This window comes from Rhincodon typus, chromosome 1 (genome assembly GCF_021869965.1).
Source record: "Rhincodon typus isolate 14 chromosome 1, sRhiTyp1.1, whole genome shotgun sequence".
Taxonomy (NCBI): domain Eukaryota; kingdom Metazoa; phylum Chordata; class Chondrichthyes; order Orectolobiformes; family Rhincodontidae; genus Rhincodon; species Rhincodon typus.
This window is the reverse complement of record NC_063332.1, coordinates 36374804-36402729: the sequence shown is the minus strand read 5'-3', so window position 1 is coordinate 36402729 and position 27926 is coordinate 36374804. Positions and strand designations below refer to the sequence as shown.

Genomic DNA, 27926 nt, shown 5'->3' with positions numbered 1-27926 from the left:
GCAACTACTTTGGAATTAAAGTTGTGGAAAACTAAATTTTCCTACCTCCCATTTTTTTAAACAGTGACTCTGTGTCAACTAAGTGTGATGCCATGAAAAAAAAACTTGAGTAATTGAAAACAGAGTAATGGCACCTGGTCTGCAATATGTAATGTTGAACCCAAAGCCACAATTTTGTACATGCAGATGAAAAATAAGGACCATTTCTTATTAGGTGTGGATGAAAACAAAAATAATACTTTCCAAGCAGCATGCACAATCTCATGAAATATTACACGCTAAGTTTCCTTAAACAGTTGGAACCATTCCAAATTGTCAGATATACAACAGCAAAGAATCATTGACAGTGTAAATCCAGATACCCCATCAGTCAACACATGTATAGAATGTGCTATTACATGACTGTATCACTGAATATATGTGGAGTAGCTTGCAACAGACAGAACTAAGTGATCCCACAACCAACAAATCAGATCTAAGCTCTGCAATCCTGCCACATTCAGTTGTGAATGATGTTGGACAATTAAACAATTAACATGAGGAGGTGGCTCCACAGATATTCCTGTCCTCAACTATGGGGGAGCCCAGTACATCAGTTCAATAGATTAAAGCTGCAGCAATTGCACCAAACATCAGCCAGAAGCCCAGGTGATACATCTCAGCCTCCTACATAGGTCCACAAAATCATAAATGCCAGTGTTCAGGCAATTCAAATAAAATAATATCAAGAACTGATGAAGGGACCAGACAGTGCAAGGCTATGACTCATGACAACATTCCAGCAACATTATCAAGGACTTGCACTCCAGATGTAGCCACCCAAAACATCTGCAACCATGGCATCTATCTGATAATGTGGAAAATTATGCATGTATGTCCTCTTCCCAAAAATCCAACCTGGCCAACTATTACCCTATCAGTTGAATCCTGATTTTCAGCAAATTGACTGAAGGCGACGCTATTAAACGGCATTTATGAATGAATAAACTGCTCGCTGTAGCTCAGTTTGTGGGACTTAGCTCCAAAACTCATTACAGCCTTGGCCTAAACATGGAAATGATTATGGCTACTTTTCATATTCACTCAGTGTTGTTAGGATCTGGAATACACTGTCTGGAAGCGTGTTGAAGACAGATTCCATCGGAGATTTCAAAAGAAGACTTGATAGAAATACATAAAATTATGAGGGGCATGGTTAGGGTGGCTAGTCAGAGTCTTTTTCACAGGGTGTAAATGTTAAATACTAGGGGTCACAAGTTTAAGCTGAGAGCGGGAAGTTTCAAAGATATGCTAAGCAAGGTTTATTTTTACACAGATGTGTCTAGAACATGTTATCAGGGCAGGTGGTGGATGAAGATATGATAGCAACATCTAAGAAACATTGAGACTAACAGATAAATAGGTAGGATGTGCAGGCAAATGGGATTAATTTAGAATGGCATCAATTTAGAATGGCATCATCATCGATAGCAACATTTGTTGCTTTGCTATTCTGTTGTATATTCAGGAGTAGGCCATTCTGCCCTTCAAGTCTGTTCCGCCATTCAACATGATCATGGCTGATCATCCAACTCAGTACCCTGTTCACACTTTTTCCCATGACCTTTGATTCTTTGGACTCAAGAACGATGTCGAACTCCTTCATGAAACCATTTAATGCTTTGGCCTGAAATGCCTTCTATGGAGGAGAATTTCACTACTCTTTTGGTGAAGAAATTTCTCATCCCGATTTGATGAATAGGGTAGGAGTTGGCCAGGTTGGATTTTTAGGAAGAGGACATTCATGCATAATTTTCCACATTATCAGATAGACACCATTGTTGCAAATGTAATGAGCAGTTTGTTTTGGGTGGCTAAGTCTGGAGCACAAGTCTTCAACGGCCTACCCCATATACCTCAAGTATGAACCCTGATCCTGGGTTCTCCAGTCAATATGAACACCCTTCTTAGGTTTACCCTGTCTCTTGCTGATAGAATTTTATGGGTTTTTATGAGATTCCTCCTCATTCTTCTAAAGTCCAGGAAATCAGTCTGGTTTACCATTCTTGCACTCCTGCCAAATTTAGAACATCCTTCCTCAGACGTGGAGACCAAAACTGCACACAATACTCCAACTGTGGTCTCCCTAATTGCAACAAGGCTCCTGTACTTGAATCCTCTCACTATGAAGGCCAACATACCATGTATCTTCTTCACCGTCTGCTGCACCTACATGCTTACTTTCATTGACTGGCGTACAAGGACACGCAGGCCTCAATGCAGCTCCCCCTTTCCCAATCTTTTGTCATTCAGATCTGCCTCAGGTTTCCATGGTTTTAATGCTTGAAAGCAAGTGTGTTTCTCAGTTGGCCTTGATATAGGGACAGAAACAGAACTCAGCAAGTGTGAAATTTTCTGCTGTTTTCTTGCTCTTGTAGTCATGGCATTTATATGGCTAGCCCAGTTCAGTTTCTGGTTAAGAAAGTGGAAGCAGTGTAATGAGTTTTCATCAGGGCCAGCTCTGACTATCAGCCAGTCTTTGGCCATAAAATCTCAAGAATGATATTATGACTTTAGAGAGGGCATACCTGTAGCACTGAAAAAAAGCAGGTACCTGGAAGTGGCCACTAGTGGCTGATAGTGCAGGCAACATCGTAGGATCACCCCCTCATACGAACACCCGAAGCAGGTTTCTTACCTGCCAGGTCCACGGAGAACTCTCCCCTGTACTTCAGTGGTGTAAGTAGCTCGGCAGATTTTAATTTGAAATATGTTTTAAAAACTCTAAGAGGAAGTCCCATAAGGTGAAGGTGCTCTCTCTTTCCCTCCCCTGTAATGGCAGGCTATAGCTCCTTCAGGGCTGCAGGGCCTCCAATCGACTCTTTAACTTCAAGAGACCACCTGCAATCCTTTTGGTTTTCTTACCACTAAATGGCAACTCCAACAAAAATCAATTTTAAGTTACCACTCTCAAAACTGTTTAAGATTGAGAGCATGCTTGATTCCAGTGTTGGGTCCCAACCCAGGGTCCTGCCCAATATTTCAGATGTAGAAAATGCAGAACAATTCAGACTCTCAGTTGACAGCTCCACCACAAAATCTGACGACACTAGATTGACTATTTCAGTGAGTTAGTCTCTGTTTAAGGACATTTACATTTATTGTTTGGTTATTATATGGCCTCTGCTCATGGAACACCGTTTCTGCTTACAAAACTGAACATGCTGTGATTTACGGATTTCATGTCCCATTGCAGGATCTATCTCAAAAATATATTTGCACATGTTCCTGCTCTTCTCCAAATTTACTGATACCTTGGTTTTTCTGTGCTTCACATTGTTCTGCAGCTTTTAATCTGGCTACAATGCTGTCCCCAACTTCCTCTTTCCAAATTTCCCACTAACCTCTGAAGCCCATAAGTCTCCATGGAACAGATTTGTTACCTTTATTAACTAATAATATTTTTAGTTCTAATTTCTATTTTTTCTGCAGTCATTTGCCTTCATATTCATTCTTTCTTTGTTCCACAACTTCATTTATCTCTAGAGAGCTAACAGTTCAGAGTTTCACAGAAGCATATTGATTCAAGTTCAATGATTGCCTTTTAAAACGAAAACTCAATTTTTAGGCAGGAACTTTCACAGTTGTAGCGAGTATTCAGAGATGTCTAGTGGGAATCCAGCTTCATCTAAGAAAGAATTATGTAGTCTCCAAAGATAGGCCTTGCAAGAAAGTGTCAAAACGAAAAGAATTAAGATAGATAGGACGCAAGCCAGAAATTGCAAAAATTATTTACCATCGATGCTTGTGCGTGTTCCCCAACACCATCTGTTACACTACAGGAACGTAGCCTTGCAAGAGATTCACCCTGGGAAGTATAACAAAATGTTAATTTTATGAAGCCCAATTGTTTTTTGATGAACAGTATTGCTGCAGTGATAAATTAGTCAATGCCATCAGTCATGTCACACAATCTACACCTTATTTTTTATCCTGTAGTACTGTATTTGATCATATTAACTCTTAAGCACTGCAGCCACAAGATCACAAGGAAGGAGCAGACAGAATGGTTTATTTTTGATCTATACATATCTAAGTTTCTATCCAAAAATGAACAAAAACTGCAAGCTTTCACTTCTTTTCTTCTACTTCTATTCAGTATGCATGCGCTATTGAAGGTCCATCAAAAATCTTCTGTTAATGAGTGAAATTAGATTTGAACAATCCATTAATGCTACCTTTAAATGAACACTGATGCAAACATCGGTGGCACAAAACTAGCTCTAGCTATTGATTCAGACTTTTGAGAGGGGTAACACCATGCAATCGATGTCATTCTCTTAAAATTAACAATACAAATTAACTGATTTGTGGCAACGTCATCAATGTCACCTCTCAAAAGCTAAATCTAAAGTTCAACAACAGTTTAACAAAACATTTATAGGTGCTCTGAGCATTATGAGATGCCAGCTTCACCTGAAGAAGACATGCCAGTGAAAGGTGTCAAATAGTCTCCAAAGCAAAGCTTCCAGGAAAGCCTCAAAGTGTAAACTAAGATAGATACAACACAAACTAAAAATGATTAGAATTCTTAACTATTGGTGCTTGAGCATTCTCTGCAATTGTTAAAGGCTTAGGCTATTCTAAAGTGATTCACAATTTTCAAATTCTCAATTTTTCACTGTGTAGTATGTTGGTAGTTGAATTATGGTTGGTTGACAAGGCGCATCCTTTCACCAGTCAGTGCAGGTTTGCTGACAATCAAGCCTTCCATTTGAAGAACTACTATTTGGCCAAAGTACTTGAGGGTGGCTGATATTCTGTCCGAACTCAAGGGAAATAACTAATTGGATGGCAAAAAGAAGAGTAGCAGAATGCAAGGAACAGCAATTTTCACTGAACTGTTCCTTGCATTCTGTGGAAGACTTTAAAACAGTTGAGTTTGATCTTTTAGTTCATCTCTCAAAAGTCATTCCCCATCCAGTTGAAAGGGCAGCTTCAAACTGTAGTCTTGTTCCTGCAATACCTTGTCCACATGGCAATGTTTCATAATGTAAACTTGACTAATGTTAAAAGCCTGAGTAGATACCAGAGTTGGATAGAACAGGAGGGGTTCTACATGGGCTGAACTGTCCCATTTCAGCAGTGATAATGGCACAATAACAGCCATAAAATCCTTGAATATGAGCACATAGTCTTTAATGGTGTTTCCATACCTGATTGATAATCAGTGAATCCTGCAGTAAATGAATGGATGTTGGTGTCAAGAACAACAAAATCTACCTTGTCTGCTGACATCACCATCAAGTTGTACACATGCACATTTTGATGAAATGTTGGAGAATGCCTAGAAGTTGTGGCATTGTACTCAGCGAGAAGTAGATAATAGGACTGAGCTACTCTTCAATAATTTAAACTTGATCAAGTCAGTGAAGAATTAAATTATTTTCAGCTTTATTAGTATGAATTATAAAACACTTTTCAGACGGAAAATATCTGGGAAGTACCCAGCTCAAAACTCACTGCTTTAGAGTTAGCAAGAACTGCAGATGCTGGAGTCAGAGTCAACACAGTATGGAGCTGGAGGACCTGCTGTGTTCCTCCAGCTCCATATTATTTTCAGTTCGTTGTTTCTCATGTCAACAGTTATTGGAGAGTCACACATAGTTCTTTTAGCTAAAGGATATTGACAGGTTTTGGAAAATACACAGATATATCAGATGGGATATTTGGGAAGATCTTAAATGACTAGGAGGTGACACTACATACTCCAAGTAGGTGCAGAAATTGCTCTAATTGTACCACAGATATCACAGTGTGCAGCTGGTGGAACACAGCAGGCCAAGCAGCATCAGAGAAGCAGGAAAGTTGATGTTTTGGGTCAGGACCCTTCTTCAGAAATGGGCTGCCTGATGCTGCCTGGCCTGCTGTGTTCCTCCAGTTTCATACTGTGTTATCTCTGACTCCAGCATCTGCAGTTCTTGCTATGTCTACTTGTATCATGTTATCTTGGTAAGCGAAGAGGGACAATCTGTTATAAATGGGGTATGATTATGACATTTTAAAAGAACAAAGCAGGGGATGATAGGTTATGACACCAGTAAAATGACCATCACTTTTGAAGAAGTCAATTAGGAATTGGGCATAAAAGCATGGACTATCCACATGTTGGCAAATGAATCAAAGCTCAGAATACCTCTCTTCATGCAGAGGGAAGCAGTGGCTACCAAGTGTTAATAAGCTATGGTTCTTTGGTGTTCTGTGCACCAAATGACAAAGATAAAAGGGGAACTTTAGTCAACAAGACAAAACAAAAACCACGTGCACAGTCAATCAGAAATAGAGGTTGGTGTCCAAGAGTAGAATGAAAACCACTGCTTTTATTGAACATCATTTATTTTGTACTTATGGTAAATATAATAAAATTTGGGAATACTTGTCAAAACATACTTGGACCTGAATGGGTGTTGTAACTATTCAGGAGCAGCAAGGCTCATTCAACTCTCGATAACTGTAACTGATCTTACAATTCTCTCAAAGCAGTAGAGAAGGGAAAAAGGGGAAAATTGGCAGGAAAAGCGATGAGCCAGATTTTTAATGTGGCAGAGCATCCAAGAATTGCTGTGGTGACTTTTTGCTCCACTCTTCAGCTGTAAGCAATTTTGCACACAAAATTGTTAAACGTGAGCTGATGATAGCATCATGAGAGAGGCAAAGCATCAGAGACCCAAGTGAATCAGGCAAACAACAAGGAGTTGAATTAATTCAAAGAGTTTAAGGATCACAAATTAAATAGTGGGAGGACTTACAAGGGGGTGAATTCAATGTTAAATAAGCCACAGAAATTATGAATGTGAATTTGAGTTTGGACTAAGAATGAGAGAGAGAGAGAGAGAGAAAATAGTCAATAATAAGTAGGAAAAGTAAGAAAACCATTTTTAAATTGGACACCACTAAAATCTTCCTGAAAACAAAAAATCAAAAACATTAAGGAATGAGAATCCAACTCATTAACGTTAATCATGTTGTTAGAATGGAACTTAGACATAAAAATTAATTGCGTAAAATTGCCTGCAATGAACTTAGAAGCAACTTCACAGCAATCATTGAACAGGTTGATCAGAAAACATCTACAATTCCCACCAAAATGGAGTAATGTTATTTATGCAAGACTACTGGTGGAGTTGCACGACTGGGACAATAACATTTGTGTGTGTATGTATATTTTCATCTGTTCCTTGGTTGAAGTTGCTACATGCCAATGTGAAGACAAGCACCTTGAGTCACATGGTTATTTTGGCAACAAATTCAAGTTCAATATTTGACATATCATACTTCAGCCTCTCCTCACCTCCCATACTCATGTTCTATCAAAAACAGCACGCAAAAATCAATTTTCCAGCTTATTTTACTTAAGTCCAATGCAGGGGATTTTGGTCCATCTTTATATTCAATATGCTAATTGTAAAATTTGCATTTACCAGAAATTACTACATTGCATAAAAAGAATGGTGATTTACTGAGATAACAAGCATCTGCAGTTCCTACTATCTCTGGTGATTTACTGAAATCCTTTGTTCTGCTTCAATGACTCAAAGTATAACTCTGACCTAGAACCTAATCTTCATGTGTCAGGGAACAAAACATTTTTTTCTCTCTCGAAGGTGATGATGTTAATAGGACACAGAAACGTCAACAAGAGAAAAGTTGAAGAATAACAGTTATATGTCTGCATGTTGAGGTAAATAATGTATCGGCAGCGTGTTCAAGAGTGTAAGACTCTTGTGGCTCACAAAACACTTGTGAACAACATATGTTCCAGCTGCAGTCCACTGCTACAGCTGTTTCTGACACAATTCCAAATCAGCATCATTCAGTACACTTTTAAGTTAGATGTAAATAATTGTGTGAGGGAGCAGTCCTTGCGTGCAGCATGGGCACAGAAGGCCTGACTTTCTGCTCATTGAAAGACTTTGGGAAAGTATAATAAAAATGGTGTGATTCAACAAAAAGTAATTCACAAAGAAGTAAAAGTTAAGCAATAATCTTCAGCATTACTGCTGAAGCAGTCATACTCACTGTAGATGGAGCAACTTGTTCCCCATTTGACTCTGCAGCAACCTGCAATCTTCTATTGAGCTCATCAGAAAGATCTGGCGGACTGCTGTCGGTTGCATTTGGTGGAGTGGTAGGAGGTGGCAAAGATTGGAAAATTTGATCACTATCAAGAATCAATTCTTCAGAGATGGTTTCCCATGGCTGCACATTAAAACAAATCAATAAAATTTTCTAACAAGAAATAGTTTGCATTTTCCAAACAACTTCCTTTGAAAACCTAACGTATCCGAACTCATAGGTTTCGAGAAAAAAAATCACTGCGTTTATATAAAGTGCATTGGTAGCATTTCTCATCAAACAGTCGCATCTGTCCAATATATTTTAAGCCAATATGTACTCAGTCATTAATGTGACAGAGTGTCACTCTGATTGGAGTATCTATGTTTTCAAAGCTGGGATGAGAATGTCTAGTTTTGATCCCAAATCCATTCAGCTCCTGATTTGATCAATGTGCAACTTTTGGCAGTTCATCAGCAATAGGATAACGGTATTTTTCTTGCAATGTCCCAAATGTTGCACCTTTTAACAGCATTACTTAAATCGGACACCTCTTTTAATGTGTAATATACATTTTTAAAAAAATAGTTCATGAGACATGAGCATTACTGGCAAGGTCACCATCTGTTGTTCATCTCTCACTGCCTTAGAGGCACATCCACAATGGTGTTAGGAAGAGAGTTCCACAATCCCTAAAACCGTAATGAGATCAGGAGCTGAGCGGCCCTAGCAGCACTCTAACTGAGCTTTAGTGAGCAGGGTAATGCTGAACAAGTGCCACTTTATTGATGATCAAGAGGAGTCTGATGGGACTGCAATTGGATTTGTTCTATTTTTTGTGGACTGGGTATAGCGCAGCAATTTTCCACATTGTCAGTTTTGTACAGATGTCCATTTTGTAGTTACATTAGAACAACTTGATTGGCAGTGCAGCTAGTTCGGGAGCATGTTGTCAATTTTATTGCTGGAAGGCTGTCAGGGCCTCTGCAGTATCCATATTTGTGTGACAATGAATCATCGTTTTAATAGAATAAATTGACAAACTTTCACTTAAGTATTTTGCAAACAGCTTGACTACTGCTAAGATGGACTTCCATATTATCATGAACTACCAGAAAGCGAAGTGGTGTATGGATCTGGAGTTACAACTACTCAGTTAGCTAGAAATTAATTTGACCTCCGGCTTCTGCAATAATTTTGTTGTGAACAATTTATTGTGGGACAATTTATTGATAATCATCCTCAGTCTGAAATACAAAACAATCAGATTGGTAAATCCCTTGTACATAATGCATTCTTAATTCCAAACACCTTATCCCATTTTATTCATGTCACATTTTCATTCCTGATTTTCTGCATTACACAGACTTCACATCTGTGTAGATTTCTTGCATATGTCTTCTTGCATAAACTTAAAACCGCCACGCGCATGCTCTTCCTTCTGTTGGGAATACGGTTACGCACCCTCAGATATGTGGTAATAATATGCATTTGAAAATATTCTTGGTTTTAAATATGTATTCATCCGTTCCAAAAATGTGCCAAATACCCCACATTTTCTTCCTCTCACTACTTCTCATCTGGGGAAAGGTCAGAGGGAATGCAACTAATTTGACAGCTGTTTTAGAGCAGACACAGATACGTTGGACCAAAAGTATCCCTTTCTTGTATTAGGCTCTATGATAGAGCTAGAGCTGGATCAGTTAGAAATAGGAATGCATTTGAGTTGCACTTGATTGTGAAGTACTTTTTCCATGGATGTTATTATAATTGCATGACTTTTACATGTAGTGGTTGGGAACCGGGTGTGCAATACATGAGGTATCATAAATGTGCGCTTTGCCAAACTGCCTGGTACGATACTAAATTTACAGACTTTGAAATTAAATCCCAAAACATTGGTGCAAAGGTCTGGGTTGCTTCACACTGATGTCAGGCCATTTCATTAGTTTCAATGACCCAAACACAGAAGAGTGGGATCCATTTCCATCTTTTGCGGACTCTTGCCATTCTGCATTTCTTTGTGAAGATTAACTCTGGACAGCATCTCATTTTCTGCTTGAGAACCTTGTAGCCTCCCAGATTCAATACAGAGTTCAATAATTTTCAGGCCCAAGCACCTTCATCCAATCCCCAGACCTTGTCATCACATGGCTGCTACAATAACCAGCCAATTGCCAGCTACTAATCACCCCCTTTAGCAGCTACTGATTCCCCCAGACCGACCTTTATCTATTTCTTTGTCTGGCCAGCTATTGTTCTGTCTCTCTGGTTTCCATCTCCAGCTATCGTTTACTCCTTCCTGCTCCCACACACACACCAACCTCTTCCTAGCTACCATCAGTTCTGAAGTAGGATCACTGGATCCCAAACTGCGGTCAGGTGGCTAGCAGGAGAAATGGCTGTGAGACTGGTTAAAAACTACAATCAAGCATGCTGAGAACTTTGGTCAGGCTTATTTAAACCTTGACCTTGGCTAAAACTGAAGACAGGACACGTTGTGACTTGTCCTGTGAGCCGTGACCTGAAGTTTGTTGCGTTGGTCAAATAGGTGAGGTGTCATAGTGGTCTGCTAGATAGGGTGGCACTATATTACCTTATACAGAGCATGGTATGTGATTGTTTACAACTTGGTATTAAAATTTGGGAGTTGCTTATCAGCAAACTCAATTGGTTGGGAGCGAAAATTGGGATCAGGTTTGGTCAGTTCATTGGCTGAGTGTCAGAGAAGTTTCTAGAAAATCAGCACACTTTGGGATACAAGATATCAGCACAAAGAATCTGGCAGGAGTGAGCCCTTGAGACCAGTATTTGACAAACACTTGTCCTGAATGTATCTTCACAGAGACAAAGAACCATGAGGTAAGATTCACTTGAAAACGAAAGTTAGCCGTTTCACTCAAATTGGGGCGTTATTTGTTTCAAGCCAAAATTACAAAGTTAGAGATAAATGTGAATTAAGTTAAAGAGTGAAATTAAATGAAGTGAGTTAAAGTTGAAGTTAGTCGAAGTAAAAAGTAAATGTTACAATCAATGCTTTATATTGCATTCGTGCTTTATAAAGGGGGAGGGTTCGAATCCTGCCACGGCAGATGGTGGAATTTGAATTCAATAAATATCTGGAATTAGGAATCTAACGATGACCATGAATCCATTGCCGATTGGTAGGACAAACCCATCTAGTCCACTAACGTTCAGTAGGGAAGGATACTGCCCTCTGTACCTGGTCTGGCCTACATGTGACTCCAGACCCACAGCAATGTGGTTGACTCTTGACTGCCTTCTGGGCAATTAGAGATGGGCAATAAATGCTACCTAGCCAGCAACGCCCTCATCCCGTTAACGAACAAAGGAAAAAAAATTGACTATTGGCACCTAAAAACTTAAAGAAAGAAGGGTTGACTCTTTGTCCTTCATCTGTCACACCAGGGAAGAATATCTGGGTAAAAGGTTAGAGTATTCCTTTCAGGTGATAAAACTCTGCTTTCTCTCCACAGCTGCTTCTAGACCTGGTGAGTTTTTCCAGCAATTTCTGTTTTCATTGCTGACTTCCAGCATTCGCAGTTCTTTGTCTTTTCTAAAAAAAAACCTGTGGACTTTATAGCTGCTCCAAATCATGTGAAGGGTTCTGAAAAAGTCAATAAGGAGAAACTGTTTCCAGTGGTCTAAGTGTCAATAACAAGACTAAACATATTAAAGGCTGAAGAACCCAAGGCAAAATGAGGAGAAATGCTGCAAGATGCTATGATTCAAAAGGTACTACATGAAAAGGTAAGGAGAGTCAAAGGGAAGTTTCAAAAGGAAACTGGGCGAATTCTTGAATAAAAGAATTTTTCCATGCAATGGGCAAAGAGCAGAGGTAAAGGACGAATGGAATATTTCCTCAAAATAATCTGCGCAGACACTAAATGGAAAAGCCACCATCTGTTCTGCATCATTCTATAACTGTACTTTTGCCACATAAGAATAAAAGAAATTCTAACTAGGAAATTTAGAAATGCGTGTAAGATTCCAGCTTATTCAGGTAAAACCCACTTCTTTAATGTTTTCTCTTTCCTAACATTTCACTTTCTTTTGTTTAGAAATTGTCATTTGGTTTCTGTTGTATTACCTGTCATTGTATTGAATTCCCCATTTTAATTAGTTTTATCCCCTGATTTCCATTGACCTCAATTCTTTCAGCTCCTTGTTGGCATATTCAAACAAACACTGCCTTGATATCAAGAAGGACCTGGCTTCCAGACCCAGGGCCACCTATGAGCTATGGCATCCATGTGGTCCAAAACAGGTTGTTAATCAGGGGCATTATCCTTTCAAGTTACACATCTTCCTGAGATGGAACCGTTTTGCTGTTTTTTTCAATGATGCTGGGTCAAAATCCTGGAGCCCTCTTCTGAATTGTACAGTGTCTTCCAAGGATAAGTGTGTGAAGGTGTGAAAAAACCTAATATTTGGAGTTGAATAAAAAGTCCTTCTAATCTTACTGGACACACTAGGTTTCATCACAATCTTCAAGACTTGGAGAGAATAAAAATGCCATCCTGCATTCAGGCTATGTTATGATGCATGCTAAATGCAATCACATTGCAAGGGATTCTGTTTCCTCAGATTGTTTTCCCTTCCTTTCAAAATTGGCATCACACCAAATTACCATACCATCTCCAAAGTTTTCAAACTCCGGTTTCCCACCCATTCCTTAGTACCTTACCCAACTAAAATCTATTTGTCTCTGTTAGCAATCACTCTCTAATGAGTACGATTGTGCACCAAGTCTATTAACCTCTTTTACGTTAGATTAAAAATCCAGTGCCTGAACAGGTAATCCAAGCTTCCTTTCATTTCCACTCAATGCACAGCTCGTAGCAGTTCTAGTTGGGCAGCACATGCCCTGATGTTTCTTTGGTTAATACCACAATGAGTCTTTTGAAGTGCCATGTGCATTTGATATTAAGTTACATTGACAGCACATGCACAACAAAGTTAGAAATATTTTTTTTGATGACTTACATCACCACCATCCCGATTTTCTGTGGTTTCCAAATCTTCACTTATGTGTCGACGAGATCGAAACACTCTGTGAGCTTCTTGGTGGATCTGCCGAATGCTGGTATCTGATTCATTTTCCACATCTCTGCAAAGCATGGGAAATTAATTATTCTTACTTAACCAAGGGCATGGGACAAAATACTAGCTTTGTCAGTGAGGTTCACATTTCACGACTGAATATAAGTTACAAAAATAAAATCACTTGAACCATATTGTGCAAGAGCTCAAGAAAGTACAGGTTAATACTCGAGTAGGTAATAATGACAAGGCTATCAGCAGTTATTCTTCTAACAAACTAAATCAGCTTGTACCAAAAACAGAAATTGCTGGCAAAACTCGACAGCTCTGGCAGCATCTGTAGGGAGAAAGCAGAGATAATGTCAACTCTGTTTTCTCCCCACAGGTGCTGTCAGACCCATTGAGTTGCACCAGCAACTTCTGATTTTGTTTCAGTTCTCCAGCAACTGCAATTTTTCGTTTTGTTTTAAGTCACACTCGAATTACTGGTGTCTGTACATGCACAGTTAAATCTAGAAGTTGCTGTCAGAGATATCCTGGAATTCCAGAGCATGCACTGTAATAGCCCTTGTCAATAAATTCTGTACTGAAATCGAGCAAAGGTACAAAGTTATGGAATTGTCAATTTGTTCCACATTAAACATTGCAAAAAATGTTAAGGCAGACACAATCAAGAGAAAGTGAATTTTTATTGGCTTGATAATCAGTGCTGACTAATCCAAAAAATTTAATTTTACATTGAGAATTTCTTTCTGTTTGATCTTAGTTTTATTTTCACTCACACCAAGATGAGTGCATCACTGGTCAGGCTAGACTTTGCTGTTCACCTCTAATTGTCTTTGAGAATGCAGTGGAGTAGCATCTTTCTAAACTACTATAGTCATAGAATCAAGCAGGACAGTCGAGGCCCTAAAGGGGCCCATCAAATCTGTATGCCAAAAATATAGTACTTCCTACACTACCACAGTCCTTAGAATAGGATGCCCACCTTGAAGAAGTTTTCCTCCTCCCTGCAAAGAGAGTTCAGTGAGTCTCTCCCCCACTGCCAACCCCTGGTTATCTCCTCTGCCCTGAAGGAGGTGACAGCCTAGTGGTATTATTGCTGGACTGTTTATCCAGAGATCCAGATAACATTCTGGAGACCTAGGTTCAAATCCCGCCACGGCAGATGGTGAAATTTGAATTCAATATATATCTGGAATTAAGAATCTAATGACGACCATGAATCCATTGTCGATTGTTGGGAAAACCCATCTGGTTCATAAATGTTCTTTAGGGTAGGAAACTGCCATCCTTACTTGGTCTGGCCTACATGTAACTCCATACCCACAGCAATGTGGTTGACTCAACTGCTCTCTAGGCAATTTAGGACAGGCAATAAATGCTGGCCTAGCCAGCGATGCCCTCATCCAGCAAATGAATCAAGAAGAAAGCTCTTCGACCACATTTTGAAGCAATCCCGTGACTAAAGCCATGTCTCCTTCCTCAGTACCTGTCTACGCAGCCAGCTTATCCCCCACGGACTCCAAACTGCCCCAACCCCTCCTCGTCTCCAGCCCTGACGAACGGTTTCAGCCCAAAACATCGACTTTCTGCTCCTTGGATGCTGTCTGACTTGCTGTGCTTTTCCAGTTCCACATTTATCGACACTGACATAGTCATTTTGGTTGAGGTACTCTGACTCAGATATTTACAGTACAGAAGGAAGCCATTTAGCCTATTATGTCTGCACCAATCAAAAATGACCTGACTGCATTAATTCCATTTGTCAGCTTTGGACCCATGGCCCTGGAAGCCATAGCAACATGTGAATATCTAAATATTTGAATGTTGAGAATTTTTGATTCAACCATCCCTCCAGGTAGTGAATTCATAATTTTGTTTTTCAGTCCCCCACCCCTGCACTTTTTAGTGATTGAATATAGACTCTGCCATATAGCCCTTGATGTCTTTCATAAGCCTTTTTTTTTAAATTTAACCCTAATTTTCACGTTCCTTGTTATGCAGGGTTCTCAGGTTCCCTTCCAAATGTTAGGACCATCTTCCTTGTTTGCCTTTCTATGAACTAGTTAAACAAGTTCTCCTGTATGCAACTAAAGAATTCTGCTCTTGCCCCAGCTTGGACACAATAAAACTATCCCAGTTAATATGTGGGTAATTAAAATCCTCCATTATTACTGCTTTATTATTCCTAGACATCTTTAAAGTTTGATTCCATATTTAATCCTCCATCCTTCTTCAGTTGTTTGGGGGCTTACAGTATATACCCTACAGCATGTCCATTTGTGTTGTTTTTCTACCAATAGGGCCTCATATGGTGATTTTTCCAAAATATCCCTCCTTGCAACTATAAATCGATTGCTTGATCAATATTGCAAACTCCGGCCCCTCTTCTACCTCACTTCCTAGCTCATCTGAATACCCTATAACCAGGAACGTTGAGCTGCCAAACCTGTTCATGTTTCAGCGAAGTCTTGGCGATAGCTATGATATCATATTAATTCCAGGATCCTTGCATTATGGTTCCTCTGCCTTCTAGACTCACTCACTTGCATTTTAATATCAAATTCCATCTCAGCTTCTCTCCAGTCTGAACTAATTGTCAGGATCGCAGGCCTCTGCCAACCTAGTTTAACTCCACTTCCAACAGCATCAGCAAAGCTCCCTGCAAGGATACTGGTCCTATTCCTGCTCAGAAGTAACCATCCAAATTGTGCAGCTCCCATCCTTTGCGGAAAAAGTCCCAATGCCTCAGGAATTTGGCCCATTTGTTGTAATCTCTTGCTCTTGATCCGTACCTTGGAGATGGTGTTAAGGCCTTGGGTAGTCTCAGAATGTGCTTCCCTTTTTAGTTAGTATTGTAATCATCACAGTTTGAATTCCTCAATCTGATTAGTAAAGAGTCTCACTGTTCAATCTTTCTCATGGCAGCACAGACTCTCTGTAAAGGATGCTATGTTACATCTGGCACCAAATTACTGTTAGTCTCCATGGAGAATCCCACAATGTTGCAACTATCAGTGAGGTGTGCAGGAGTGCTGTATTTTCTCTGCTGAGCACAAACTCTAAGTCATTGTCGCTTAACTGGACTGAAGAGTTATGGTGTCAAATACTTTTAGTGCAAAGTAAGCTGAAACAAACTTGAGAGACAACTTACACTAGACTTGGTCGCTGCCACTGAGTAGTTCTATTGTTGTGATTCACATAGTATGTCCGACCCAGGTTGTCAGTCTTCTCTTCCCAGCCAGGCGGCAGTGGTGGTAGTGGTTGCTCGCGTTGCGTACCTGAATCGTTGGGGTCAACCATATCCCAGGCATGCTGTACAGCATTGAAAAGAAAATGGAAATATTAATGAACTAATACAAGAGTAGTATTGCACCATATCTGTGGTGGGAAGGAGAGTTCCTATTGAATTCTCTCTCTTAGTAAGCTGAATAAGTACAAGACAGAGAAAGTAACGTGCAATTTACCAGGATGTTGTCGGGGCTAGAGAGCTTCAGTTATGAAGTGAGATTGCACAGGCTGGGGTTATTTTCCTCAGACTAGATGAGATTGAGAAGGGACGTGATTGACATGTATAAAATTATGGAGGGGCACAGATAGGGTATGCAGGAAAAAACCTGTCTTCTTGATTGAGGGATCAACGACCAGAGGAATGACTGATGAATGGAAAAGGGCAGAAGGTTTAGAGGAGATGCAAGGAAATGCTTTTTCACCCAGAGGGTGAGAATCTGAAACTCACTGCCTATAATAGGTCGTAGAGGCAGAAACCCTCATAACATCTAAGTATTTAGATGTACAGATGCCAAGGCATACAAAGTGGGATTAGAATAGTTCCATCAGAATGGCTTGTTCTTGGGTAGTAAAATTCTGAGGGATTATATGCTCCTTTAGAAAACCCTCAACTCTCATTTATTTGAGATCAACACTAATTGCATGATTGACCACTCGCAGAACATTGTGAACGTAGCAGTAGGAACAATTCTACCTTCTATTTAATCATGGCAAATCTGTGTAGCAATTCCATTTATCTATTGCTCCATTTCCAAAGAAACTCTGACCTAATGCACTAACAGTCACTGCCTTCAAAATTTTAAATTGATATTGCAATCGAGAGCCAGTTTCCAGATTTCAACTTCTTTTTATGTGCAGAAGTACCACCGACCTAATTTCTAAATCATCTAGCTCTAATTTAAAGACTTTTCATTCTTCAGTCTTCCACTGGTTAATCGATATCTTCTCAGACCTCTTAAACAATGGAAAGCTTACCTGGTTTAGTTTTAGTTCTACATACTTCGGGTTATTGAAATGCAAGTGTATTATAACTTAAAGCATTAAATCATGAATGGCTTTGCATTTTTTAAAAAAAAAATAGCATTTTACAGTACATGGCCCTTCATCTTATGTTCACCACAAAATGTCAAGATAAATCACTGTTCTCGTCTAGAGGGTACACAGGAACTGGTAACCAGCCACCCCTATATATCGAATCAGAGATAGTAGGAACTGCAGATGCTGGAGAATCCGAGACAACAAGGTGCAGGGCTGGATGAACACAGCAGGCCAAGCAGCATCATAGGAGCAGAGAGGCTGACGTTTTGGGCCTAGACCCTTCATCAGAAAAGGGGGAGGGGAAGGGGGTTTTGAAATAAATAGGGAGAGAGTGGGAGGCGGATAGAAGAGGGATAGAGGAGAGGATAGGTGGAGAGGAAACAAACAGGTCGAAGAGGCGGGGATGGGGCCAGGAAAGGTGAGTGTAGGTAGGGAGTTAGGAAGGGGATAGGTCAGTCCAGGGAGGACGGACAGGTCAAGGGGGCGGGATGAGGTTGGTCGGTAGGAGATGGAGGTGCGGCTTGAGGTGGGAGGAGGGGATAGGTGGGAGGAAGAACAGGTTAGGGAGGCAGGGACGAGCTAGACTGGTTTTGGGATGCGGTAGGGGGAGGGGAGATTTTGAAACTTGTGAAATCCACATTGATACCATTGGGCTGCAGGGTTCCCAAGCGGAATATGAGTTGCTGTTCCTGCAACCTTCGGGTGGCATCGTTGTGGCACTGCAGGAGGCCCAGGATGGACATGTCGTCTGAGGAATGGGAGGGGGAGTTGAAATGGTTCGCGACTGGGAGGTGCAGTTGTTTGTTGCGAACCGAGCGTAGGTGTTCTGCAAAGCGGTCCCCGAGTCTCCGCTTGGTTTCCCCGATGTTGAGGAAGCCACACTGGGTACAGCGGATGCAGTATACCACATTGGCAGATGTGCAGGTGAACATCTGCTTGATGTGGAAAGTCTTCTTGGGGCCTGGGATGGGGGTGAGGGAGGAGGTATGGGGGCAGGTGTAGCACTTCCTGCGGTTGCAGGGAAAAGTGCCGGGTGTGGTGGAGCTGGAGGGGAGTGTGGAGCGGACAAGGGAGTCACGGAGAGAGTTGTCCCTCCGGAAAGCAGATAAAGGTGGGGAGGGAAAGATGTCTTTGGTGGTGGGGTCGGATTGCAGATGGCGGAAGTGTCGGAGGATGATGCGTTGGATCCGGAGGTTGGTGGGGTGGTACGTGAGGACGAGGGGGATTCTTTTTTGGTTTTTATTGCGTGGACGGGGTGTGAGGGATGAGGTGCGGGAGAATCTCCCCTCCCCCCACCGCATCCCAAAACCAGTCCAGCTCGTCCCTGCCTCCCTAACCTGTTCTTCCTCCCATCTATCCCCTCCTCCCACCTCAAGCCGCACCTCCATCTCCTACCGACCAACCTCATCCCGCCCCCTTGACCTGTCCGTCCTCCCTGGACTGACCTATCCCCTTCCTAACTCCCTAGCTACACTCACCTTTCCTGGCCCCATCCCCGCCTCTTCGACCTGTTTGTTTCCTCTCCACCTATCCTCTCCTCTATCCCTCTTCTATCCGCTTCCCACTCTCTCCCTATTTATTTCAAAACCCCCTTCCCCTCCCCCTTTTCTGATGAAGGGTCTAGGCCCAAAACGTCAGCCTCTCTGCTCCTATGATGCTGCTTGGCCTGCTGTGTTCATCCAGCCCTGCACCTTGTTGACCCCTATATATAATGAGCAAGCCTGCCTGGAATTTTAATCTGTGACCAATGAACAGTCACTGCTATGATTCAGATTGAGTATATGGAGAAAAGCATATGTCCTACTAATTTGGTTCTGTTTAATAGCCATCTATTTCTGAAAATGGGTCTTGCATATTTACATTAATAGTGAGTAGCTGAGATTGAAACAGAATCAGAGTTCAAAAGGAACCATGAGTAAGATCACAAGACTTTGTGGCTTAAATCTGAAACATCAATTATTTCATCTAACATAAATACAGCTATGTGCACTGTGCATCCAGTAGGTAACAAGTTCCACAGACTATGTAAATCTTGCTGATTTCTTTAATTCCTACGAAAAAACTTGCGCAGCAATAGTTCCCTGACTACCATAGGCAATTACACAAAAGTTTCCAAAATGTTTATCTAAGCATACAACCTCCACTATATCTGATGCTTTCTGCAACCCCAGTCATGACAGAAAACACAGCAATTCAGGCTTTCTATTATTCTCTCTCCCATCAATTCCCTTACCAAAACCAAGTAATTCTAAAGTTTTCTTTGAACAGTTAATTAAGACAGTGATACTTACCTGGTGGAAAAGAAAACAAAATCAATCATAATTGTTCTTCAGCATGCTGAGTGCTATTAACTGTACAATATAATTCACACACGTGCAAAGATCTGCTGTCAACTAATAGTTGAATTAATTTCACAATTCCCAGCTTTATACCTCAGATTCTTCCCTCTGTTCAGGGGTTTCTTCTGGTCCACCATTCCTTGGCAAATAGGCCATTTTCAATCGCAGAAATCCTTTAACTCGGGACTTATGACTGAAAATGTGAAAATTAAAGTAAGTTTAATTCAAAATGAAATTGCTGTTACGAACTTTTGAAATGGTTTTAGCCAATATAATGATGACACTGAACGTTCTGTGCCAAAAACTACATTAGTTTTCTTTTCAAATTCAAACTAGATGAATGGAAAAGGTGAATTATTCTGAATGAAGGAATATACAATGTCTATTAGCAATTTATGATGCAGGTAAAAAATTCTGATCAATGTTAATTTCCAACATTTAAATTGACATTATGGGATTATGTAGTTTTATGTCCAAAACATGAGGAAAAAAGTAAAAAGTAAATCAACTACAATTTTGTATTGTGTTCGTGTGAAAAATTTTATCAATATGCCTAAACTGGACAGTTTATGTAATTAATTAATTATATTACATGAATTAGCATGTTCTTGCATATTTGAAACTATTTCCTAATACCCAAGTCTACTCCGATCAGGTTTTATTTCCACAATTTGAAAAAACATGTTAACCAAGTCAGTTATTGTTTCAAGATAGAATGATATAATTCTACATGCTTCATTGCATTTATCCAGTCTGTAAGTGACCCATACAGATGTCATGATCCTGGATTTACAGCTTCTTCTGTACTCAGTTACCTGATCTCAGATATCAACTTACGAAAAACTTAAGCATGTAGAACCAGCGAAACGTATACATTTTCAGCACTGAAGGTAACTTTTCAATCCCATAGTGATTCTTTTGGCTCTTAGCCAGAACAATATAAAACTCATCCTTCTTCTGCTCTACATTTTCCCAGATATCTTTCTCGTCCAATACTTAAAGAAATTGCCATTTTTAAAATCTAACAACCCCCTGCAGCAAAGCATATCATGTTCCAACAGCTGTCAAGATATTTCTACATCCAGCTCTTACTATCCTTGATAAATTTTAAGTTTATGATCCTTTATAACTGACTCCCCAGAGGGGGGGGAAAAAAGTCTCTGTTAAACCTACCAAACTTTCGAACAATTATTAAAACCGCGACTAATTCCCAAGCCTTATCCTCTCCAGTGCAAACTGTCCCATAATTAAATATAGCTTCTCATCCTTACTACGAGTGTGTGCTGTACGGTTTTAATGTCCTTTTATATAATAAAGCCACCCACACTATTTCGTTCCATAATCCAAATAAAGTGTTGTAATAATTAGCATTAATCTCATTGGGTATTATCAATAATATTTACCACGAAATGAGTCAACAACTATGCAGAGAATTGTGAGAAAATAGATGATAAAACATGACTTTATTTGACTTAAAATTAAAGCCAGATAAGTAATATTAATTCACTTAATTACTTGTTTAAATTTTCAGTTGCAGTAATTGCCATTAAAATCATGTATTTCAAACTTGTTTTGCAATTTCTAAGGATAAAATGTTCCAATTAAGAACCCTAAGGTACGTGCAGTGAAACCTCTCCACTGAAATGCCAGAGTTGAAAATTCATGTTCACCAAATACCATCTAAAACCATGCATTTCATTTATTTGAGAATTAAACTGCAAGGTACATGCATGGTGAAAAACATCAGTGAGACGTACTAGAAGGTAGCAAGGGAAATAAGCTTTTCAAGCTACAAGATAAATTGGCAATATTGGATAGGGAGAAGTCAATTTTCAACTACCACTTACAATGCAAATGACAAATCCTAGGAAAAGGAGTAGGCCATTCAGTTCATCATGCCTGACCTGCCATAATAAATAATGACCGATAGAATCGTAATCTATATTCACCCTGCATTGCCATGTATGAACGTTTTACGTTTCACTGAAGTCACCTCTCAGTCTTCAAACTGTCAAAAATATAGACCAAGTTTCCTGAACTTCTGCTCATAAAACAATTTGTTGCAATCTGTCCACGGCAACTATACTCTTCCTATGTAAGGGACCAAATCTGTATACAAAGCTACAAACGATATCTCAACAAGGGCTGTATAAAAACGTAGGAAGGTACTTTGGTACTCAAAAGCCCAAGCCAACGGTTTCACACGAATAACCTTAATGATGATTCAATTCAACGTAACTTGTCACTCAATTAAATGTACAATAAAGGATGAAGGTTAATCAGCAGGAACCGCCACTTGCAAACACTTGCATACATACCTATTAGTATAATGTGCACTTCCCTTAGGGTATCACTTGAAATATTTTCCCAAGAAAGAAATCATCGTGGAATCAAAATGTGTTTTTATTCTTTCACAAGATGCGAGTGACACTGACAAGGCCAACCTCATTGCCCATTCCACACTGACCTCAAGAAGGTGGTGAAGTGCTTTCATCCCTTCCAGAGAGCTGCTATGATGTTTCAAATGTTCTTTTGCTTGGGAGTTTGTAATGCAACATAAAATATTGGCATCCAAAGATTCAAAGCAGGTAGAAGCTATATTTCAAATTATTCACCCCTGACCTACAAACCTATCCGTGACTTTCTAACAGTTATATGGTCTCTTTGGTTGTTACATATATAATTTGACCATCTTTAGATGTAGAAGACCCACTGCATTGCTTATACACGACTGTTACCTGCTCTGGATTCAAATCCCAGTAAATGCACATGTTGGCACACGATTGCAACTGGGAACATTCAGTTATTCTACCTGAATTTTGTGCGCTTAGCAGTTCGGGAAGAATCATGAGTTAACGTTGATCCTTTAAACTGCAATGTAAGGCCATGTTAAGCTATTTAAGTGGGGATAGTTGGGACAGTTTTTGCTGTGCAGATTACTGGAACTCTAACACCATGGAGAAACAAAACTAGAAAGCAAGGAGAAAAATGGGCATGAAATATGTGTGAAGCTATGAGATGACTTAATCTCTCAAAATTTTCTGCAAAAAAAAGTCAAATGAAAATTCACTAAACTTTTAGGCAAGATTTTATGATCATGCTAAGGCATATTTATCAAGATATTTAACAGTATCAAGAATCTACTGTAAACAAAAGGAAAGAAATTTATAGTTTGATATGCAAAGTAATGTAACAAAAAACAAAATAAATTTATGTTTACTTAAAATGGGACATGAGACAGACATCAGATTGTATCAAAACACAACAGAACAAATAACAAAACTCATTCTACAGAATTATTGCCAAAAAAAGTTGGAAATGATGGAATGGTTACTTGCTGAATTCAATCCAAGTATTTCACTCATAGATACAAAAAGATACTTTATGCAGCCTCAACTAATAAGCATAACTCACCTCCTTGGCCTGAGCAGAAAGTCCTTAAAAGTGTATGGCCTCTCCAAGGCAGGATCTTCTGCCTGTTTGAAAAAGAATATAATTAAGGCATTACTCATGTTCCACACTGGGTCTTGAAATAAGGATATTTTTGAACACATATTTTCTGAGTCTCATCTTCATGGATAGTACAAAGCTCCCAAGTAATTTTGTGCTAATACACAGTGGCTTAAGTATAAAGAAAAGCAGGAATCTATGCATTGACCCTTATGATAGTTACAAGATTTAGATATTACAAGTCCATTTCCCGTGGTGTTGCTGTGTCAAGATCAAATGTCATCTGGAGGCGAAATGGGTAAGATGACAGGTTTAGTGTAGATAAAATAGTTTGAGAAACATCAGTAATTACAACATATTTTGTAGCACATTTTACAATCCACCAGGAAGCAGAGGTGTTCTGAGAAGCAGAGAATAAGGTCAGAGCTTTAAAGGTTTTCAACATGGGCTGAGAAGCCGGGAGACTTAAAACTGAGGAGCTCTGCGAGAACATCATAGGAGCAGAAAGGCTGACGTTTCGGGCCTAGACCCTTCATCAGAAACGGAACGTCAGCCTTTCTGCTCCTATGATGCTGTTTGGCCTGCTGTGTTCATCCAGCTCTGCACCTTGTTGTCTTGGATTCTCCAGCATCTGCAGTTCCTACTAGCTCTGCGAGAACCATTGGTGGAAGACTGTAAATTACCACATGGTAAGTTTACATATAGATAAGTTTGCATGTTATAGGTAGATGTAAGGATTTATAATGAAAAGGTTGATAAAATGACAGAAGAAATTTGCGCAGACATTGGACAATTTTAATAACGCAGTTTTTGGTCAGCTGCTGAACCATAAAATCAGAAATGATCTGTTTTCAGGAATTTTGCTAAATAAAAGAAAAATGAATGAAAAAAAAATTAAATATTATGTAGTAGCACATAAAGCCATAATAAACAAAGCTAAAACCCAGGTACTGGTTACAAGAGATGTATTGCTGTAGTAATTTAAAAGAATAAAATGGCTTCCATACAAATATTGACAAAAACAAATTTTTCTGATACAAATTTTTTCCTACAGACGTGAAGAAAAGTTTGGAGGCCATGGTAAACTTAAGATCTGTATCCTCACCACCCCTAAGAGTGGAAGGCAATGGCAAATCGCCTTGGGGGAAAAAAAGCTGTCAAAGAGTCAGAGTTGTACAGCCTGGAAACAAACTCTTCGGTGTAAACTGTCCATGCTAACCAGATAACTTAAATTAATCTAATCTTATTTGCCAGCATTTGGTCCATATCCTTCTAAACACTTCCTATTCATATAACTGTCCAGATGCCTTTTAAATGTTGTAATTGTACCAGCCTCCACCACTTCCTTTGGCAGATCATTCCATACACGCACCACCCTCTGCGTGAAAAAGTTGCCCCTTAAGTCCCTTTTAAATCTTTCCCCTCTCACCTCAAATCTATGCCTTCCAGTTTTGGAATTCCCCACCCTATCCATGCTCCTGATGATCTTATAAAGCTCTATAAGGTCACCTCTCAGCCTTTGACGGGCTAGGGAAAATAGCCCCAGCCGATTCAGCCTCTCCCTATAGCTCAAACCCTCTAATCTTGGCAACACCCTTGCAAATTTTTTGTGAACCCTTTCACGTTTCACATCTTTCCTAAAGCAGGGAGCTCCCAGAATTGAATACAGTATTCCAAAAGTGGCCTCACCAACGTCCTGTACATCCACAACATGACATCCCAACTCCTATACTCAATGCTCTTACCAATAAAGGCAAGTATACCAAACGCCTTTTTCATTACCCGGTCTACCTGCGACTCAACCTTGTATCAAAGTGGATCAGGATGAAACAAACCACCTTTCAGACAAAGCATTCAGGGCATCACATGAATCTGCTGAACTGACATTTTGCTTCCAGCATGCTAAAAGAAATCTCAAATGTTTGTTGTAACAGGCCATGGTAGCTTAGGTTGGCAGGAGTTTAATACTTAAAGTTATTAATCTATAGCTATTTTAGCTACAGTCCATTGTACTAATTAACTAGATTCCTATTCAAAATGTTTTTTTCTTGAAGTTCCACCTTGTTTAATCTGTTAATTATTTTCAATGCTTCCATTGCCAGAAATGTTTTTCATGTCCATTCCATGTTTTATATCTAACAATGTCTGACACAAATTCTAGACTAACTGCAACAGGAAAGGGAATGTTGCCTGAGTAAGAAGGTGAAGGGCAGACTAAAACTGATAAGCAGGAACTAATCAGGTTTAGGCGGTCTCATGAAAGTTATCTGAGCAATGCATTTCAAACACCTGATTTTCTGTGTCCAAAGATTATATTTTCTATTTTAAGAAAAAGTATCATAGTCTCCAAACAATAGCTGAAGCTAAAGCTCTGAAAAGGCAAGATTGAGCAACAAGCATAGAAAATTTGAAACCGGATGCATGTAAGGGCCACAGAATGAACTGAAGCATGCACCACGTTGAGGACACTGCCCACACAGAAAAACATTATTGACATGCCTGACCAGAGGCACTTCAACCATGCAATAAAGAAAAGTTTTCAATAACCAGCGCCTAAGATAGCGTTAAAAAAAGACAATCATTCAATTAAATTTTGAATAATAGGTATGTCGATGCCATTTTTATAAAATTATTTGTTGGATGTGAGCATGCTGGCTAGGTTATAACTAGCCTGGAGAAGATGGTAGCAAGCTGCCTTCTTGGACTGCTGCAGTTCATGGGTTGCGTTGTCAGTGCGGTGTTAGAAAGGGAGCCCGAGGAGATTGACCCAGTGACAATGAAGAAACAGTGATACATGTTCCAAGTCAGGATGGTAAAAGACTTGGAGGCAATTTTGCAGGTGATGGCGTTCAGATGCATCTGCTATCCTTGTCCTTCTAGATATCAGTAGTTGCAGGTTTGAAATGTGTTAGAATAGAATATAGAATATCCTTTATCGTCACTGGTACTCCAGTACAGGAGAACAGTGAAAAATGTTTACAATGGCTGCCTTTTGATGGCACCATCTTAGGTATAAGTGCCTAGATAAAAATCTTAGAGGAAAAAGAAGTGTTATCATACGAAAGAGGATTAAAAAGGTAAGGATTTATATTACAGTGAGGTAAGAGTACCAAGCATCAACAGCTCAGCATGTGGTGCCAGGCCCAAGTCCAACAACTGTGCCGCATCACACCATCCTCCCGTCCGCTCCTCACTGGCACTCAGCAGTAACAAGGTAAGTTGTGCTTTACTAGGATTCACCTCCCTTGCACAACTCCAGGACTTGGAATTCCCCACACACTGGACCAGCTCATTGCTCATGCTGTACCGGCTCATACCTCATGCTGCTCCAGGGCTCGCAGTACACACGGTGTGCCAGCCCATTCCCCGGGCTGCTCCAGGCTCTCAGCCTACACGGTGTGCCAGCCCATTCCCCACACTGCTCCAGGACACATAGCTCACACGGTGTTCCAGGGCTCGCCTTTGTGAACTGCAGTGTATCATGTAGATGGTACACTCTGCTATTCCTGTACTTTGGTGAAGGGAATGAATATTACAGGTGGTGGATGGGGTGCTAATTTAGCCAGGCTTGTAGGACCTGGATGTCATCAAGCTTCTTGAGTGTTGTTGTGAACACATGAAAAGAAATCATCTTTCTACACCCTTACTGATGGCCAATGTGACCCCAAATCCTGCGGTCCCAGCTAATAATATATGGAAGATTCTATGCTCTTGGTTATGACTGGATTACCTATGCGTTGGACAGGTTCTATGGTTCTTAGGGCTAAAGAGATAAAACCAGGAACAGGGTAATAAGCTAATGAACAAATGAACAACATTGGCTCAAACAGCCAGATGGACCACTCCTGCTCCTATTTTTTCTATGTTATTTTTCTATGTTTCTACATCCAGGTGGAAGATCTTCTGGGAGGAAGGTTTGTGTTTGCTTCAAATATGTGAGAAAAGCAACAAAAAAAAAAAAAAAAACCTTAAGGCTTCCCTTTTCTCTAATTAGCACAAATGATTCTCATCAAGACAACATCCTAAATGGGTTCAGTACCATTTTCATTAAAATGGTATATGTTACGCTCGTCTACGGACATGAGAACAAGAGCCAAAATGTAAAGGATGCACAAAACTAACTTTAAAGCTAGGCTTCCCAGACCTCCAAGAATGAGACTATTCTTGGATTGGAAGGATCGGAAAACCATGGTCATCTGTGTAAGTTGGTACAGTACTTAAACAAAGACAAACAGCTTAATTGTTACTGACTAATTGAAGTGCAATTAAAATGGGAAATGCAAGATATCAATGTTTCTATAACAAAAATCAAATGATGACAGAATTCCTAAGCAAAAGTCAGCAAGATTTGACAGAAGAGAATACACTGCCAAGTTTTATCTGACTGAGGTGGAATCTTCATAATGAAGTTGAAAATATAAAGGACATGTTATGTAGCTAAACTAGAATTACAGAATGATACAACAGAGGAAGCATTAGCATGACTATGCAGGTTCTTTGAGGAAATATTTCATTAGTTGCATTACCCTGGTCTTTGTCCATTATGCTGCAAATTCCTTCTTTTAAAGTGTTCATCGATCATCGTCAAATTGTCTTCTACCACTCCCTTTTGGGCGGTACCTTTCGAATCATCATACCTTCATAGCA

The 27926-nt window shown here is 39.9% G+C and overlaps 1 protein-coding gene across 9 annotated transcripts in view; it reads right to left on the bottom strand.

Moving 5' to 3' along the window:
• Positions 1 to 27926, bottom strand: part of LOC109931223 (NEDD4 like E3 ubiquitin protein ligase) — a 210293-nt gene that overhangs the window by 66345 nt on the left and 116022 nt on the right. For all 9 annotated transcript variants that reach the window (XM_020530552.2, XM_048595938.1, XM_048595901.1 and 6 more), the window contains exons 3-8: positions 23244 to 23305; positions 19923 to 20022; positions 16316 to 16476; positions 13102 to 13225; positions 8059 to 8238; positions 3776 to 3847 (exon numbers count right to left, since the gene is read on the bottom strand). In XM_020530552.2, coding sequence (XP_020386141.2) covers positions 3776 to 3847; positions 8059 to 8238; positions 13102 to 13225; positions 16316 to 16476; positions 19923 to 20022; positions 23244 to 23305 — 699 coding nt within the window. The remainder of the gene's footprint in view (positions 1 to 3775; positions 3848 to 8058; positions 8239 to 13101; positions 13226 to 16315; positions 16477 to 19922; positions 20023 to 23243; positions 23306 to 27926) is intronic.